Source organism: Uloborus diversus, chromosome 2, assembly GCF_026930045.1.
Source record: "Uloborus diversus isolate 005 chromosome 2, Udiv.v.3.1, whole genome shotgun sequence".
NCBI classification, from domain to species: domain Eukaryota; kingdom Metazoa; phylum Arthropoda; class Arachnida; order Araneae; family Uloboridae; genus Uloborus; species Uloborus diversus.
Genome location: NC_072732.1, coordinates 139,394,757 through 139,415,229, shown reverse-complemented (window position 1 = coordinate 139,415,229; position 20,473 = coordinate 139,394,757). Strand labels below are relative to the sequence as shown.

At 33.5% G+C, this 20,473-nt stretch overlaps 1 protein-coding gene across 1 annotated transcript in view; it reads right to left on the bottom strand.

Moving 5' to 3' along the window:
• LOC129216048 (microtubule-associated tumor suppressor candidate 2 homolog) overlaps positions 1 to 20,215 on the bottom strand; it is a 121,570-nt gene extending 101,355 nt beyond the window's left edge. Inside the window, exons 1-3 of the mRNA XM_054850192.1 lie at positions 20,170 to 20,215; positions 7,853 to 7,972; positions 833 to 958 (exon numbers count right to left, since the gene is read on the bottom strand). Coding sequence (XP_054706167.1) covers positions 833 to 958; positions 7,853 to 7,972; positions 20,170 to 20,197 — 274 coding nt within the window. The 5' untranslated portion in view covers positions 20,198 to 20,215. The remainder of the gene's footprint in view (positions 1 to 832; positions 959 to 7,852; positions 7,973 to 20,169) is intronic.
• Positions 20,216 to 20,473: the final 258 nt, after the last annotated feature.

The following is a 20,473-nucleotide window of genomic DNA, read 5'->3' as shown; positions in this document are numbered from 1 at the left end:
TTATATGAAGGCCCCTTGAAAGATTTTGCGGGAGGGTTTCCAGCACTGCAGCAGTAAATAATACTTTTAACCAAAAAGTAATTTTGAACGATCAGGTTAAATTGATGTGATGCTCTGTGGTTACCGATCAAGGAAAAGTAGCCAACGTTGCTTAGCAGATTATATTTATGTATGCGTATTTAACTAGGGGTTGCAAGAGGAAGCTGTTAAAATCATAGTACACTGATAATAATTATATCAATATCAGAGATTTTTAAAGACCCTGGGGGTAGTGAGAATATTTATTTACCCCATAATTAATAAGGATAGAAGCAGGCACACGATTCTTCCACGGGTCCGTGATTTTCCGTTTTTTATTTTTTAAATAATTATTGTTATCATTTTTATTGTTATTTTATCATTTCCCTCTTTTTCCCTATGTCTATCATTTCTCTTATTTTAAGCCACGATTTTTTTTTCTTTTCGATGGTAGCAAAGACGTGCCCAAAGGACTTGGAGATAAAACACCCTCTGATACTCGGAAATTCTTAATGTCTCTCTGGACCGCCTTGTACCCTATGTGGGGAGTGGGGAGTGTTCATTACGGATGGCCACCATTTCGTGGGGTTTCCTTGGTTGAACGATACCGAAAAGCTATATATCGAAAGAGCACAATCTTTTACTTTTTTTTGTAATTCGTTCTTTCTGTGTCTGTTGGTTCTCATGTGTCAAGATTTTTTTTTTTTTTTTTTTTAGCATTGAAAAAAAAAATATTTCATCCCTTGTACATACCTTCCAAATCATTAGGAGACAATTAAATTATGCACTACAAGAAAATCAAAAGAATTCTCACCTGTAGTAGGTTTCTTTGCAGTAACTCTTGCAGCCGCCGTACGCGTGGTTTGCAGGGGTGGTTTAGTAGTGGGGGGTGCAGCTGGTGGCCTCTTGACCACACCAGGAGGTGGAGCAGCCGATGAAGCTGAAAAGAGGAATGATATTAAAATTGGAATTATATAAAATAAGTTAAAAGCATTTAGGTACGAAGAATTTTTACAACACACCGAGGGGTTAGCGTTCTTACCCCCACAAACAGAGATATTCATTTTAGACATGAGCGTCAATGGTATTTTGTGCAGGAGAAATGTGTTTGACAATCCAAATCTTGACTATTAATAAAGCTGAAAGTCTGGATCTCTGTCTGGATGTCTAGATGTCTGGGACGCGCATAGTGCCTAGACCGTTCAGCCATTTTCATGAAATTTGGCAAAGAATTAGTTTGTAGCATGGCGGTGTGCACCTTGAAGCGATTTTTCGAAAATCCGATTTTGTTCTTTTTCTATTCCAATTTTAAGAATATTTTACCGAGCAAATTATATAATAACATGGACGAGCAACTTAGAATAACGTGGATGAGCAAACTAGCATAACATAAGCGAGCAAATTAACATAGCATATTGGCGAGAAATTTATTCATCATCAATTATTTGTAAATATACAGGCGAACCAAATGACCTAATTTTCTACCACGGGCAAAGCCATGCGGGTACCACTAGTTCAAAATAATAGCGTGCTTTTCACTATTTGCAAAAAAATTAATGCAACAAAATATAAGTTTAAAATAGAAATAACTGTAACCTTTCTTACGCTTTATATTGTACTAAACAACTCATATGTACTTAATTCAAATTAATCTTAAGCTCAATAATCCAATATTTTTTAGTGACTATCTTTAAAAAAAAAATTGTATTAGTATTTTATTCAACGTTTTTGCTCGTTTTCGAAAAAAAAAGGAATTTACTCAAAAAACAACCATGATAAGACTATAAACATATTTAGTTTTTAGTCTACTTCCACTTACTGCATTGTTTTATCTCGAGCGTTTCTCGAGTTATAAGTGTTTTAGTAAACGGCACACCCACTCCCACTCCATGCGTCCCGCCGCCGGGGATGTAGACCACACTACACAAGTTTTCATAATCACTCTAGTACCTATAACAATAATTAGAAATAATGCTGCGCCAGACTGTCCATGCATACTCAACACCTTTCAGATCCCGGTATATCCCCGTCGTCTTCCATTTCATCCATCGACAGTTAATTTTTATGGAATTGGTAACTATCACGGTCTTCACTTTTTTCGCACTTTTCACTCCTCCAAAATAAATTTCACTCCAAAAATGTCTGGAAATTTTTTTCAAGTCTTGGGGGGTGGGGGGGGGAGGAAAAAATAACTAGTAATATCTGCTGTATGTTGTGTGTGAGCCTGCTCCGTCAAGAAAAACTTTGAAAGATGCTTTAAAGAATTCTTAAAGAGAAACGTGTCAGTGACTTGCAAATAAAAAGTACACACTGTTACACAATAATGATAAAAAGAAGAAATATGGCCAATAATTATGTTAATTAATTAGTGGTACCCGCACGGCTTTGCCCGTAGTAGAAAATTAAAAGGTCATTTGGTTCACCTGTATATTTACAAATAATGGATGATGAATTCCTCGCCAATTGGCTATGTTCATTCGCTCTCTCATTCCCGTCATGATAATATCGCAATTTACTCGTCCATCTTATGACAACTTTGCTCCGGAAAACGTTCTTAAAATTTCAATAGAAAAAGAACTACATCGAATTTTCGAAAAGTCGCTACGAGGTGCACACCCCCATGCTACAAACTAACTTTGTGCCAAACTTCGTGAAAATCGGCCGAACGGTCTAGGCGCTATGCGCGTCACAGAGATCCAGAGATCCTCCGGACAGAGAAACTTTCAGCTTTATTATTAGTAAAGATTAGTAAAGATTAAGAGGCTCAAGAAGAGTTGATTCTCAACACAGCGAGCGACAAATGCAGGTAGCGTTTTCATTGCCTGAATTTTTTGTTTACTAAGTCTATGAATTCAATTTTAATCTTTAACATGTTGCATTTGTTTTTGCCTTGATTCAAGGGACCGAGTTTCCGACGTGTACTTTCTTGATGGGTTCTTTTAGTTTTGCGAGAAAGATTTGACTGATGACGTTTCCGATTTCGCATCATCATGGGTTAGCTGTGTATGTGGTTGACTTAAGTTCGTGCATTTTTGCTAAAGGTCAAGCACTCGGCTTTAAGCCGAGTTAAAATGATCAGTAGTTTAGGCCACTGCAAGTTACTTAATAGACCTCACGATATAAATTCTCTAAATGAAATGACAAGATTTCGAAATTTATCGTCTTATAATCTTAATAACTAAGTCAATGAATATTAACTGAAAAGTGTAAAATAAAATAATTATTAAATAAAAATAAAAACCCAACTGCATAAAAACCGAAAAAAAGAAGAAAAAAAAAAAAAGAAAAGAAAAAAATGTAAGCCCAGTGGTTTAGAATTTTATAAAGTACTACTAAATAACTACACCATTGGAATAGTTTTATAATCTATACACACATAAGACAAATCATAAATTCAAAAGCAGAATAGAAGGATCAACAGTCGTTGCCCATTCAAATTTTACGGCGTTCCTTGATTTAAAATGTCCTTCAATTCCATGTACATGAGAAGCTCACAGACGTGAGAAATATTTCTGATCTATACCAGCTGGACATTATCGAAATATTTCCCACACTCTACAGAAAACGAGAAGATGATGTTCTATTATAAAGAATATTGATTCTTTTGGCAGACAATATTCGATTAACAAATGCGTTTTACATCGCATCATTTCCTTTGCTTGTGAAAGCCCGCCAGAAAACTTCAAGCTAGAACAACTACCGTGGCAATAATTGTTTTTGCTGTGTGTCATTATCTTAGTGCTTCAATGCATGTAGACAAAGAAACTGTCTAATAATTAGCATTAGCATGCTTTGAGCGACTCAACTGTGAACATCAGCGTTGCTTACGCATTTGATGGACGTTAAACATAGCGCCATGATGAAATTTCCCAAAAATTCAGTTTTTTTTTTTTTTTCCTTTTTGGCGTGAAAATAGGGTCGTTTCCAAAATTTGAAAAAAAAAAAAAAAATTCTGTAAGAGCATGCTTAAAAACCAAGGATTAGACCATTTTTTTAATAATTTAACAAATTTTAATATTCCTTATCAATTACTTTAATCGGTGCTCAGATTCAATTTCATTTTTTTAACGCTTCTGCTCATGACATCACAAGTGATGAAATGCCATGCACAAAGCGCAATATTTAATTTGCTTCTTTACTCACATACACTGGCAACGATATGGTTGATATCAAGCAAAGAGCGCAATATTTAATTCGCTTATGGATTATCATAATCTAGAAACGTCGTAGACAGCAAGCGTAAGCATTAAGCGCGCCTAAGTTCCTTACTTGTGACGTCATAAGGACCACTCCTTGTTTGAAAAATCTGATATTAAAAAAAAAAAATAGTTAAAAATTAAACGTTTAGAAAATAAAAGTTTTTCCTCTTTCTATGCTTTTTTTTTTCTTTTCTCATGCTATAAATTTCAGTGACTAAAAGTATACTACTTTTGACTGATGGAAACAACCTCATTATTCAAAAAGTATTATGACTCTTCTTACATGTTGCATTCTTTTATGTTTTCGATGGTGGATTAAATGATAATGTCAGCTTCTTTGAAGATAAGTATAATTTTTGACTTTGTTGTTAAGAATAACTGGAACTCACAGGGAAAAAAAAAGTTCTAGAGCTTTAAATTCTATGTGAACTTTAAAGATGCAGACATTGCCATTCATCCATGCTTCGAAAAATGAATGAATTCAATAGAAAATTCATAGTACTTTTTTCACAATTTTCATAATAAACAAATAAATAGGCAAATAAACCTATGATTTTTTTTGGCAAATTAGTTTCAATAAGCTAACGTCGTTTCAATACTGTATCATTGTTTACTTATGGTACGAAAATTAAATTTAAGGTTCCGTTTTCGCATAACAAAACAAACGTAAAATATTATTTCTGCTTAAAATATTAATAATCTTATTATGCATTACATCGGTTTTTAAATGATTTGACACAAACACTCGCAAAGAAAATAATGTTCTAACGTCGAATTTGTGCAGAATCATTTGTAGATATGAAGTGTACAACATCAAATAATTGTGCAATCAGAAAAAGAAACAGAAGTTTATTTTTTTCAATTCATAAAAAGTGAGAAAATCAGTAAAATAGGCATAGTAAATCCCCCCCCTCTCCGGGGGTGAATTTAAATGGACTCCCAAAGGATTTAAATATCATCTGCCATACCTTATAAGAAAAAATCCTCATTTTTTGATACACCATTCCCATATTCTGTAGGTTTACACGAATACAGAATATTATCTCCCATCCCCCTCCCAAAAAGTTATTCTTTCCTACATAATATTGTTGTGATTTTCTTTAAATTTGTCTTTAAAAAAAGCTAAAACTGTAAATCTGTCAGACATTGCATTGGTGGTGCACACATAAAACTTTATCAACGAACACCGGACAAAACAAGTTTCAACTAATTAACTAAGAATGAGATAATGAATACTTATAATTTCAGTTTCAAGACAAAAAAAAAAAAGAAAAGAAAACCGCAGTAATCACAAACCTAGCATACCTCATTGCTAATATTTTAAATTAAAGGGTTAAAATCTTCCTTCATGTTGCCGATACATTTATAGTAATAATAAAACTAAATTTCGTAACGTACGCTCATTATGAAAAAATACACTCACATCATGGGCAAAGCCAGAGGGGGCAGGGATGGGCAACTGCTCTTCCCTAAATCCCTAAAAAAGAACCTCTGAACCCCCCGCTCATCCCTAGTGTCAATGAAGATAATTATGAATTACATTTTTAGAGTTTCAGTTTCGAAAAATTCTGCAGAGCCGCTTCATTGCATTTCCTCCTCTTACTTGAGCAAAAATAGCCTAAAATGGTGCTTTTTGCAACTTTAATAGCAAAATGATTGCAGCGGTCTGAACACCTTCACTGCTTTTTTTGGGTTACGTCACAAATATAACTTCAAAATAATAGCTTTTTAACTTGAAGGGAGCTTCGAATTTTCTTCTAACATCGGCAAAGATAGCATGGCTAAGAAATTTCCAGAGGGAGCCCTTGAAGCATTTCTGATCCCTAATGTGACCGAACAGAGGTATTTTTTGGCTTTCAATTTCTGATGGCAAGCACCCTCCCCGAATATCTCAACATAGAGCTTAAAATTAAGTCTCTAAAATTTCTGTACTATCATGTGGTCATAGCATTTCTTCATGTAATACATATTCATGGTATTTCCTTGCGTAATCATAAGATTGCTTGCGAATTTCTTCATGTAATCAACACATGATTCAATGCTTGGGTTTTTGAAAGGAAAGCCGCCGATATAGTAACGTGATGCTGTGGCACAAGGCAAAACGAACCAGAATAGAGTAAAAGACACTGACGGACGAAGACGGTCGCCAAAGGAAAATGTGTGTTTTGTGTGTGTGTTCTATGTTTTGTGTCGTCTATTTAGTTGAATAAACTCTTTATGTCAACCGTGGCTTGGAGTCATTTCTCATACTTCTATGTTTAAAAAGTATAAGACTAGCACCTGAAATCAAAACATTCTAACGTCACCAAAGCTAAAAACACAAAAATGCGTTTTTAGAACTTCAATTCCGAAAAACATCCAGCGAGAGACCTGAATCTTCCTCATTCCCAACCGCTGCCACCAATCGCTAAAAATAGCATAAATGTCCCAAGAAGGTCCACTAGTAGGTGAGATGTAGGACTAGTTTAGCAATCTATGGTGGTCGTAAGAAAAGAAAGAAATGTGGTTGTGATAGATGCGTAGATGGACTATCAACGTAACTTGTTATTGCACTTGGAACAGAATTCCTCATTTTCGAACTTTCGGGAAAGCAGACGATTAAGAAAAAAAAGTTAGAGAAAAACTGAACTACAGGTTAAATAATTTTACTGACTACAATGGTATTTTTTAACACATGGTCAATTCCATTTTAATAGAAGTATTAAGGTGCAAGAAACCCTCTAAAGACTTCAAACGTAGTAGATTCCTGACTCATTGAACGAAATTTATGAAGAGCATGAACTTGGTTTAAATAAATTTGAAGATTCCCAGAAACAATCCTTAAATATCATTTTTTGGCTCAGTAGTGGGCGTATCTTATAAGATAAGTTCATTACTGAGCAATATATGGGTGCCTCAGTTGCCAAATCGATTAACTCCACTCTAAAAAAAAATCATTTCTGCTTTAATAGTGCTAAATCAATGCTTAGCATGTGAATTTATATTAAAGACTTGGTTCAGTACATTTCTGACCATGTGATGGCAGAAAATGTAACACGGAATCCTATTTACTCCTATGGATAACACCATCTTTTTCATAACTTTGCTCTACTTTTTGTTTTATGGAGTTAATCGATTTGGCAAGTAAGGCATCCACATATTAAGGTATTGTTTCTCAGAGCCATCAAAATTTTATTGCATTACATAGAAGCAATGCTCTTCATGAAGTTGTTGTCTTTGGCCAGCTAGGCTGGCAATTTGGCGTGCGCTGTTTTACTTTTCCAACTGTAACGTAATTTGGTTTGAAGTCCGATTTCCACAGTACATATGCCATAAGGACCCGTTGATAGGGTAAGTAACCATTCACAGCACAACAACACACAGAAAGGAACACAAGGAAATTACAAGTACAGGAAAAAGTACACCCATGTCAGAGCCGGGATTCGAACCCAGAATCTCCACATCGCAGTCAGATTTATGTGACCACTAGACAAGGTAGTCTCTTCATAAAGTTAATGCAATGAAACAGGAATCTAACCTGTGTGTTGTGCAACAATTGATGCACAATGTTGCACAAAGACACTTATGTAGTGTCTATTGCCGTGGAACTGTCCACATTATTTGCAACTTTTTGAGGAGAAATCGAAGAAGCTTACCGACGGTGCTTGAAGATCCTTTCCAATGGGCAATCTTGGAATGCGAAGTGGCAGACAAAGACGTTGAACTTTCACTAGCAGCAACAGGAGAAGCCGACCGCGATGAAATTCTTCCGGGTCCTGAAAAATAAAAGGAATAAAATTATAAAAGAAGGTACGATTAGACACGCGATTTTCATGAGTAAAGACACCAATTAAATTGTTTTAAATAAAAATACAGTAGATTCTCAAAATCCAGACAAATAGGGTGGATGGCCAAATGGTAAACGACGTCAACTTTGTTGAAACACGGAGCGCCCGAAGGTAAAAAATACACGTCACAAATGCAATACGGAATAATCCGGTGGGTTTTACCGACTTTTTACGAAAAATAATAACATTCATGATTATCGGTCCAGATTTATAAGTTTACCTTAATCTTTTTTTTATGCAGACACTTACTTTCAAAAGGATTTATCATATCCTTGAGTTGCAGTTAGCGATCATATTTTGCCTTTGAATTAAGGCTAATAGTAAAATTGGAAATAATCCTAAAGAAGATAAAAAAATATTTTCAAATTCCTTTGAACAATTCAGAGGAAAGTGGGAAAAATCAGTCACCTTAAACTTTTTAAGCTAAGTATTTCTATATTCGGTGCAGAGGATCTGTCTTTAGTATTTCTTATGAAACTATTCAAATTTTATGTCATATCCAAAAACTTTTAAATCTCTACATAGTATAAAATGAAGTCTCCAAAAAGCGTCTGTTTGTTTGAACGCGCTAAACTCGAGAACTATCCGACCGATTTCGCTGAAATTTTCACAGTATATTTCTTTTAGCACCGGAAAGGTTTGCAGGCCGGTTCTTAAAAAAAATTAAAAAAAATCGATGAGTAGTTTTTTTATTCCAATTTCGGCCCAATTTTCAAATTCCCAAATATTGGAGTGAAAAATTGCTTGCATATATTAATATTATATATCGTTGGAAAGAGTAGAATTGTCCACGTTCTACGCTATTTGTTTTAATGCTCCAACTTAATTACGGCGGGAATTATTTACGTTTTTAGCTCGAATTTGTTTAGGCTTAGCTGAAATTTAGGCACTACTTTCCTCATTAAATATATCAATAAAAAGTGAAGGGATTGTCACACAGGTTTCTTTTTGACACCATTGGAAAAAGCTACATTTTTTACTAAAGATCTATCTCGACCTATAGTCGAAAAACTAAGTTTCTATCTCCAAAGGAAAAAAAAGTTTTTAAATCAAGTTCGAAAAATGTCATCTTCATTCAAGATGTTAAACATTTTATTTTCGCGTTTCCACGGTTACGCTTTTTGAATCTATTGTTTCTTTCCTTATTTTGCATTTAATTTCTTAAACTTATTTCATTTCGTGTTTCCATGGTTACGCCATAGTTACGCTTTTAAAATCCATCTTTTGCATTTTAATTTCTTAAAAGGGAAGGGAAATTTTGCATGATGTTCTTTTATTTAAGCCTGATTGTTGAATATATGTCACTTGACAATGGATCGGGCAAAGCAGGGCAACGCAGCTGGTTAGTTATAAAGAAACGAATGTATATTTTAGAATACTGATTGTACGTTTTCCCTCGCTAGATAGCAGTTGAATTCATGGTTAAATGAAACTTATATCGAACTTATTTAATTACTAGTGGCACCCGAACGGTTTTGCCCGTAGAAGAAAATTAAAAGGTCTTTTGGTTCGCCTGTATAATTAAAAATAATGTATGATGAATTTCTCTTGCCAATTGGTTTGCCCATGTTACGATTCCACGTTATGATAACTTTGTAATTTAATTGTCCATCTTATGATTATTTTGCTCGGGAAAATGTTCTTAAAATTGGACTAGAAAAAGAACAAAATCGAATTTTCGAAAAATCGCTTCGAGGTGCACACTCCTATGCTACAAACAAATTCTGTGCCAAATTTCATGAAAATCGGCAGAACGGCCTAGGCGCTATGCGCGTCACAGAGATCCTGACAGACAGAGATCCGGACATAGAGAGATCCAGACAGAGACTTTCAGCTTTATTATTAGTAAATATGTATTCTGAATTTCGATTATGAAGTTTAGGAAAGTCACTTTTAAAAAAAGATAACCTTTTTTTAGGAAGATGTGCGTAAGGTGCAAGTTTCTTATGCAGTTAAATTTCTATTCATAAAAAAATACGTTTGTTAAAAATAATCATGTGCGAATGTCATTGTTAAAATAAAATCTTAGGCGCATTATTTTTTACTCATTAACATTATAGTATTTATGATGTTGTAGCAGAAATACTCGACTATATGAATAAAACAAATAAATGTTTCAAATTTTGTATCATCAGAATCATTTGCATATTTTTATATTTTAAAAAAATGTTTTTTTTTTCTAAAAATTGGCAATTAAAAAGTTAATAAATTACAAAAACTTGAACAAATTGCGAAATCCTTCTTTAGTTAAAATATAACCTTACAAATGATTTCATCTTGCGAACAAATTAGAGAAAAAATTAGAAGTAGAGGAATTATGCTTAACGTGAATCTAAAAGCAAAATGTATAAGAAAAATTTGAAATCAATAAGAACTGAATCAAAACATTGATGTGCAATTATTTTTTCAACACTTTCGATAGAAAAAAAAATTATGAAAAAAAGTAGCTAAAAGTGCAATTGAACATTTAAACATATTTTTGAGGAAGCTGAAAATGGAAATAAGTGAATTAAAAAAATAAAAAATAAATAAAAAAAAAAACATGCAACAAAACACATATACGAGAAAAACTTTAGTTGTCATAGATTAGTTGTCATGGCGCTAAGTAGCACCGATTGCTAAACTAATAAGATTTTAAAAAAAATCGTTTTGTTAAGAGATTCCCAAGCTTTTTTACCTCTTGAAAACCTAATATACACTCAAATTAAATAATTTATCGCATATATATTTTTCCACATACGTTTTCCAAAACGTTTTAAAACAAAGTGATAGCAAAAGTTTAAGAAAAGTTATTCAAGTATACAACGACCTTTATTCGTTAGATAAAGAACAAAGATGTTTTGTGCTTGAGATATCAAGAGGTGAATTCAGTTTCAAACAATGCCAGAGAGGAAAGAATATATGAATGTCACAGATGGGATAAACTATTTTCAACGATTGAAAAATAGCTTTATTTTTTATCATATTATTTTATTTATTTTTGATAAATGAATCTTGAAAGTATGTGGTATTTCAGTAACCATCCGAAAACAAAGGTACAAATACATAAAAAAAATCCAATTTCTTGTATTAGCTATACAACAAACGACCGACCACCTTCGTACATGTTTGGATGAACTGACCGAACAAAAAGTGCCACTAGGGATCGTTGTGGTACGATTAGCTTTAAGTTGTATCCGAACCACTCGAACATAACCGAAAGAAGTGCTATATCGAAAATTACCATCAAAGCCTCCACCGGGATTCGAAGCCTATGATGCAAGAATGGTGTACCCTTACATCTATAACCATTGGATAGCTGGATTTCGTTTTGTTACCATTAATGAACATTGAATTTACATTATGATTTTCATTTTAAATATCCTGCAATATATAAAACAACTAGATTTTGCTATTTACTTTTGTTAAATTTCGGTAAGTTGTTTTGCTATGGCTTAGGAAAATACCTAACAATAGTAACTCCAAATCGCTGCGCGAGTGTCTTAAGGTGGCAATTAAAAGCAAAAAAAATATAGACAAAAGGCTCTGAAAGGTTGGAGCGATGCAGTAATGAAATATTATCGACCACAATCATGAGCTAGAATGTCATTCTCTTGGAAACTGAAATCTTTCAACATTCATGCACAGTCAGAATTTCAAAATATTTTATTTTCATTTCAGTCAAAGGCAAGCAGAGTTTAAACTTTGATAAACGGGGACATTTTAATGATGTCAAAACAACTATTTACATTAAATAATTTACAAGCTTACAGAAAAGCAATATACTATCTGGAGTTCTGTAATCTACAAAACATCTGGGACTAGAAATGTTCTCGAGTCTTTCCTCTTCATGAGAGACATAAGACTTTCGTGCCAAATCTATAGCCAATGTCGCCAATTCACTAAATCTGCAGTTTTTTTTTTTTATCGCCAAGCTCTTTGTAGAGAATGTCCCATAACTTAATTAGGACTTGAATTCAATGTAAAATTAATTTCTTTAGTGTTTGTCGCTAAGAAAATCGCAAATGGTTTTACAATTAACGTTTAGGTTTAGGAAAATGCAGCATTGCATGAAAGAGCAAGGAGTTTTCATTGTAGAACATTCAAATTACTGCATGAGGCATTTCCTGATTGTGTATTCGCTCGTTTCCATGAACTTGCCCCTAGATCGCGCAATTCAACGTTATTGTATTTTGTTATACTAGCTGCGCCGCCTGGCTTTGCACGGTCTACCTCAAAAATAAAAGTTATGTTCAACAATCAAACTTGAACAAAAAAAAAAAAAAAATCAGTAAAATTTTCCGGCAGATTTCAGAAAAATAATCAAAAAGTAAACATTTTAAATCCCCCGATTACAGGAGAAGCCTTTAAGACAAAACCCAGAATTTTATTTGCTCATATTGGAGACAAAAAATGGCAACAGATTTTTTATCTCAATGATTTTCTTCACCCCGCTATATATTTTAATGAAAGCATTGTTGCGGAAAATTGACATGAAGCACTGAATAATAATTTGAATAGAGCTTTCGAAAAATAGGGATTTTATGTCGAAATCTAAGTGTCATAATTAATAGTTTTTAATTGATATCTCCACTAATTATTATCGGAGGATTATGTTAAATAGCCAAACATAAAGACGGGAAGATTGTGAATCCATCGATACCTTGTTCGATGGTCCGTTCACTGTTGTTCGGGAGAAGAAACTTGGACATAGATACATAGATGACTACATAGATATATACTCTCAGTTTTTAATTATATAAGATGGGGTCTATTCGATTTGAAGTCAAAGGTCTAAATACAAGATACACATCCATCTGTGCATTCCACGTTGAAGGAGGAGATTCCACTGCATCAACGAAATTCAGCCACAGTTATACAAAATAATCATTAAGTTCGATGAAAGAGTACGTATGTGTCAATGTTACCCAGGGGGGTCTCTCCGCACCTACCATTTTGCGGTTTACAGTTTAATGGGGCCCTGAGGACAGTTCAACCAATTGCCTTCATAGAACGCGATGAGTATAAAACATTTAGAAACACACAATTTTGGAGAAGTTTCAAAACCCAAGCCGTGGAGGTAATTTATCCGATGTGCTATTTTATACGTAACCCTACATGATGTAGGGGAATGTGGGGCAAAGTGAAATGGCTAAGATGACTGAGCTTTTTCAAAATGAACCTATTGAAAATTCATTTTGAAAATTCTTGTACAAAAAGAAAGAACATTGTATTTTGTAATAAAACTTGCATTGAAACATTTTTTATTTTTGGCCTACAAAAAAAAAAAAAAGGTGAAAATTCTCTTTTTTTTGATGGGAAAAAGTGAAAAATGAAATATTTTGTAATGAAATATTTTCTATTTGATTATAAAAATAATTTTTGATCAAATGAATCAGTAAATAAAATTTTGAATGAATCAATGAAACGAAAATGGAACAATAAACACATAATTTAATAAATTAATTAATATATGAAGAAAAACAAATGAGTGAGTGAAAGAGTGAATGAATAAAAAATAAGGGAATGGATAAATAAGTAAGTGAAATACTAAATGAAGGAATGTAAATGAATTAATTACTAAATTTATACATAAGTGTTTTAGTAAATGTTTGAGTGAGTAAACGAAACAAACTACAGTGGCTCCCAAAAGTGTTCGTACACCTACGACTTTCAATGAAATAGGCCATTATCCATAGGTTAGAATTGATATTTCGGAATAATTATTTTATTATAAGATCTATTATCTATTTTTAACAAAACTACATGAAAATTTTTAATAAAACATTAAAACATAATTTTTAAAAAAACAAAAACCAAAAATTGCCGGAAATTTTATCTCACAAAAGTCTTCGTACACTTTGGAAAAATGTCAAAAAATCGGTAAATAATCTAACTTTTTACAAAGTTATTATTGAGTAGAATATCATGCAGTATCAACAACAGCTTTTAAACGTTTAGGAATAGATTTCATTGTTTTTTCTTTCTTTTTTTTGCAATATCTGAGTAAGTGTTCAGCCGCTCTTCGAGTCTTACTGTTTCTAGTTCGCTTTTCGTTTCAATGGTGTATTTTCGTAATCTAGCCACCAGATATCTCCAAATATGTTCCATTAAGTTGAAATCTGGCGATTGAGGAGATATTTCTAAGTTTAAGGACAAATTTTGAGGCACCAAACGCAAACGTGTACTTCTTATCGTTATATTGATAAAAAACAAAGTTGTTTCCGATTACCAAATTTTGGGCTAATTGTTTAAAATTGTTTTTTAAAATATTTAAATGAACAGCATGATTCATTATTTCTTCTAAAAGTTCTAAATTTCTAAGTCCTGATGCAGTTATGCATCCTCACACACGAACACTTTTACCGTCCTGATTAACTGATCCAGCTAAGTTCTTAAGATTAAATTCCTCATTTTTTCTTTTGACAGATATACAACAATTTAAGCCAAAATATTGAATTTATTTTCATCTTTAAGTAAGACGTTGCTCCAAAACGTTTTGAGCTTATTTATCATTGATTTTACGATGGATAGCGTAAGCTTTTTTTGCACGAACAAGAAAATTTCTACGTGAAGAGGTCATCTTTAATCCAGCTAATCCGAGAACATGGGGAGCAATTTTAGGTGAAAATTAAACATAAAATGTTTCATTCAATTGTGCAGAAACTTTTTCAGCACTCAAATGTGTATTTTTCATAATTTTTTTAACTGTAAACCTCCGATCACGCTTTGTTAAGTTTGCCTGTTGACCTTTTCTTACCTTGTTTTCGATCCGATTCTTGTCTTTAAATCATTTTATCAAGTACTTCACTATAGAATGGTATAAATTAACTAATTTAGAGACATTTTAAACCAATTTATGTCTACTGTGATGAGAAAAAATCAAGTTTCGAATCGTGTTTGTTGTTTTCTACGCATACCTGCCATTTAAAAATAATAAGCAGAATATTAGGGAATAAATAAACAAAAAATAAAGGCAAATGACTTTACAGTGTCATTACAATGCAAAAACAATAAAAAAACCACATATGATAATTTTAATCATGAATTTATTCGAAAATATTTCAATGCACGATGACTTTTGTGGCGTATTTTTTCTCTGTCTCTTTGTTTTTTGACATATTTCAAAAATAAAATCTGGCAATATTTTGAAGAAAACTGCTGGGTTTTATTCAGAATGGCATAGGAATGCTGCGAAAAAAATTGGACTTCATATTCGAATTCAGTTATGCGTTATTTTGGTTTTACTACAAAATTTCAAGGTGTACGAACACTTTTGGGAGCCACTGTATGTCACTTTGGCCCATCCACTTTGCATGTACTCGACTCTTTCAGCAAAATATTTAAAATACAAATAAGCTTAGTATTAGCTAAATAAATATTGAACCACATATTAAAAGATCACAATTCATATTTAAAATGCTAATTACAAGAACTTTATTATTTTATAATATCAAAAATAATTTTTGACTTACAACAAATTTTACAATAAGAGTATCAATTTTTGAAAACTGATTGTATTATCATAAACTTTAATCTTCGGCGGTATTTTTTTTCCTGACTGGAATCGACTACATGTGCAACTACATTGTTAAAATATTACCAGATAGGTTGAGCTAAACGCAAAGTAAATATTTCACCTTTTCATTTTGCCTCGCTATTTCACTTTGCCCTACATTGCCCTACTTTGTCCCATAATGAAACAGTTGAAAAAATTAATTTCCTTTTTAATTCCCATTTTGCGTAAATTTTGGGGACACACTTTATTTACTTCTTTACTAATAATAAAGCTGAAAGTCTCTCTGTCCGGAGGATGTCTGTGACGCGCATAGCGCCTAAACCGTTCGGCCGATTTTCATGAAATTTGGCACAAAGTTAGTATGTAGCATGAGGGTATGCACATCGAAGCGATTTTTCGAAAATTCGATGTGGTTCTTTTTCTATTCCAATTTTAAGAAAAAAAAATATAAGATGGACGAGTAAATTACGAAATTATCATAACGTGGAACCGTAACATGGGCACAAGCCAATTGGCGAGATACGAAATTATCATAACGTGGAACCGTAAGATGGGTACAAGCCAACTGGCGAGAAAATTCACCATACATTATTTGTAAATATACAAGCGAACCAAAAGACCTTTTGATTTTTCTATTACGGGCAAAGCCGTGCGGGTACCACTAGTTATTAATAAAACGTAACTTGAATTCTACAACGTTGTTTCTCCGCCAGTCAAGTGTTAATACAGCGAAAACCTATCCACACGCCTTGAATAAATTTGTTGCTTTAAAACAGGGTTCATTGAAACGAACTGTGTTTCCTATTTAGTTCAAATCTCAAGTAAATTTTATGACTTGATTTGCTCTCTTGAATTCTGTAAACGCTGTTCCTCTGCCTGCAGAGTGCTAATACAGTGAAAACAACCTATACACGCGTCATCGTAGATTGTTTTAAATGACGCGACTTGCGACAATACTTTAGGAGGGGCGGGGGAGGGAGCGATCGGGAACTATTGCTTATAATAAGTTGAAACATTTTTGATGGACACTACTTTAGAAAGTGTGATATCGAAAAATGTCACCTTTGAGGCATACAGTTACAAATTTTCAGGATTAAGACGTGTTAGACAAAACTAACTTTCTAATAGAAACGATAACAGTTTGTAAAAGACATTTAAAGAGTGGATTCCAAAAAAGTTTGCCTTCTCCCTCTTTTTTTCACGAAGAATTTTTTGAATAAATCGATTTGATAAATGCGACATTGAAGTTAAACTTATTAAACGGATTCTGAAAACAACACTATGTTTAATTTAAAATATTTTTTATGCACCAAAAGCATATTTGAACCGTTTCTTTCAAAAACCAGTAAAGTGACAAACTCTAAAATTTTGAAGAAGCTTGGTTACCTTCGTTCAAATTTTTTTGTGTAAGGATTACAATGCTTTAAAATGAAAGGGATGCATATTTATGTATATTTGTTTTAATAAACAACGTTATAACCCTCATTGAATAATTTAATAACTCGATATAAATGTTTTCCTAAAATTAGCGATTTTGGTGCTTGACTGGTTTCTGAAATAAACCATTCAGTTATTTATTTTTATATTGTAATACGGGTATTGATAATTTTACTACATTTAATAACTCATAAAAAAATTAAAGAAAATATTGATGGTTAAAATGCAACATGTAAGTAAAATATTAATACAGTCTTAATGCGATGGGTTAACGACCCCTCCTTAACGTTATTCAATTTCCCATAGGAAACTGCGTCCCACAAATTAGAAACCATTGCAATAAATAAAATTTTAAACAATGATTCTACTGTATCTAGTAAATTGTATAATTAGTTAGCTCTGCGCCGACTGTTGATGAGAAAAAAATATCCGAAATGGAAAAGTTTGTGTTTAATGAAAATTACATACTAGTCATTCTTCAAAAAGTGCAACTTTTTTGTCACACGCCTTTTACTGTAAAAACTTTAAGGAACAATTCAATTAACAATGCTTTTTAATTTCATTAAAAATATATCTATTTAAACATGTCAACAATTTTTTAATAATAATTTTTATTTTAATATATTTTTTGTTCACAATATGCGAGTTCTCACCTTCGTGGCATGTCACACACCTGGTGCGACTGTGTATGTTGCTAATAACTTGTTTAATTAAAAGTATATACTTATTTATTTATTATTCCTTTCACAAGTGTCTCAAATACTAATTGTTTGTCCATTTCATTGTTTAACATCGTGTTTTAATTCGTTTTAGTAGGATAAAGAATGTCACACAATAAATTCGCACCTCTGTTACTTAACCACAAAACGCCATTTCTCATTTACACAAGGCAGTAATGACATCACATTTTATTTTCCATGATACAAGGGAGCCCCCTTGTTTATTTTCAGCCATAAAGAAGTTGTGAAATTCTTGTCGAAAAACAAGAAGATAAATTTAGTTTCAAAAACTAAGTGTGGTTATTGTGAACTCATCTCAGTGAACTTCAGGGATGTAAATTAAAGTTAAAAAAAAATGAGCATGTTTTCATAGGTTTAACAAGCTCAGATTGTAGCATCGAAGAAAAAAAATATTTTCTTGAAAATTGTAGCCATTATGCAAATATTAATGGAAAATTCCTCACCTCCGTGACAGACCTTATCAATTTCATTATTTTTGAGGTGAAAATAAATGATGGAGGGGAAATACATCAATATTAGGCACTCTACCAAAATTATAAATTGCTAGCATATTCTCATATTTAATAAGTACTATTTTTTAACACATTTGAAGTAAAAGGATAACTAAAAATTAAGCCGTGCTTTAATAAGGAGAGTTTAATATAAGAGTTTCACTAATCATTAAAATAGCTGATTGTTTTCACAATTAACAAAATTACTACTTTGATTTTAAATTGCCCTCGATTTTTAAACATTTTTTTTTTCCGTGAGCAAGGCATTTTTTAATTTTTGTTTTTATTTGTGAGTAATATAATACGAATTTATCACTTTATTTATCTATTCATATTCTTCTGACTTATTTTAAGTGAGACATTCGACATTTCATTGATACATAAGATATAGTCTGTAACAATTGTAAGAAAATAAAATAGTAAGAAGTTTCTGAAAAATAGACATGCAGATGCAATGCATACCGGAAGTTTAAAGAAAGTAGAAAAAAAATTTAATCAAGCAATATTGCACAGCATTTCAGCAGTAAGCAAATAGTGTTGCTTTAGAATATATTGTATGAATATAAATAGGCTAAGATTGTCAATTTCGACTTCAGTTTAGCATTACACAAAAGAGCGAATTTCATTACACAATTGACCCGTTTACAAAGGAGATGCAATGAACCGGCATTAAGCCGAGAATAGGAATTTCCAATAACACCCGTTTGAATAATTCAACTTTGGACTAACCCGCTTTCCTTATGATAAGGAGTTAAGTCGAAAACTCCACTTTCAATGATCCGAATTTGAATCCCTCCCTCTAAGTTTACAGAGAATTGAAAGTACTGCTCGACAACTAAAAAAAATATAAAGGCAAACATCCGGTTTTTAGGAAAAATCGTACGAATTTATTAGTTTGTAGAGATGTCAGTGAGCCGAATGCGAAAGAGAGATACATTGAAATGAATAAAACACGCGCACCAAAATTCTCTCACTATTCCCCTCTCCCTACCTGCTAAACTTACTCTGATAGACTCGGCTTCAACCTTTCTTGGCAATGGAGAAATCAATTGACATCAAGCAAAGTAAGTAGTCCCCAACACGGAGTTCAAATTTCGGGTGAATTTGGGCACTTTGCTTTAGAAATTGGGTTGGTCTGTGAAACCCACGCATATGTAATCTTCTTTTGCCATAATTTCCGTAAATTGTTAAACATTTTAATTTTTACGATCAGTGCAGCGTGGAGTATTACACCCATTTGAATCGAACGCACCGGCAAATAACAGCTCACAGACAATTGTCAATCTCCTCTAATTCCTCAAGTGGGTAGCTAGAAAAGAGCGACGTTTTATCTATCAACTCCGTTTTTCTTCCGCGCGTCGTTATGTCATTGCCAAGAAACTTTGCAAACAAGTATAGAGTCATCTTAACTGACCACTTGCCAATTTTTTGCTGCTCTAACATGGTCGGACAGTACCTCTAAGAGGCAGTTCAAACTACGGCCGTCCGTCCCGTCCATCCCGAGTTTTCCCATCCGAAACATGTTTTCATTGCAGGTTGCCATGACAGCAAGCCATCTTGGACGGGACCGGTTTCGATCAGAAGAACCTTGATATCTGACGGCCGTCAAAAGGAGAACAGCATTTCATTGGTTTCCGCCAAGCAGCGCGCTCTTCTCTCGTGTCGGTTAATTCAGTTCCGTGATTGATGTACGGCGACCGTATGTGAATGCTACTCTATTTTCGTCGGCAGTCCGTCACGTCAAAAAACGGGATGGACGGGACGAACGGCCTATAAGTTAACAGCCCTTAATAAGTCAATGTAAGTCTTATGGTCAATGTAAACGGGCTCAATTTCGCAATGCAAGCATCATGACAAAATCTCAACAGTGACATTGCAAAGCAGTTGCGCAAAAGCTGAATACAAACGTGCCGCGCAGAATTACACGAAAGGCTCAGCCAACACTGGTCGTCTGCTTACCTGGGGGTGTATGAATAACGTAGGTCATTCTGCATACAGGAGCACAGCCCGCCATGAGGGATAGCAGACGTTGCAAGTGCCCTGCAAACAGCAGGACCCATCGTTAGAGAAAAAAAAGAACAGGAAATGTCGGGAAGGGAGGTTGTGCGGGAAAGAAGCTCAAAAGGTTGGAAACACAGACTTTTAAGTGGATGGGGGCGAATGAAATGCAGACACATATATACAGGACAGCGTAATTGTGGGTTTGACAAGTGGGGATGGAATCAGTGCTACGTGAAAAAGTACTATATGGAAATTCGATGTT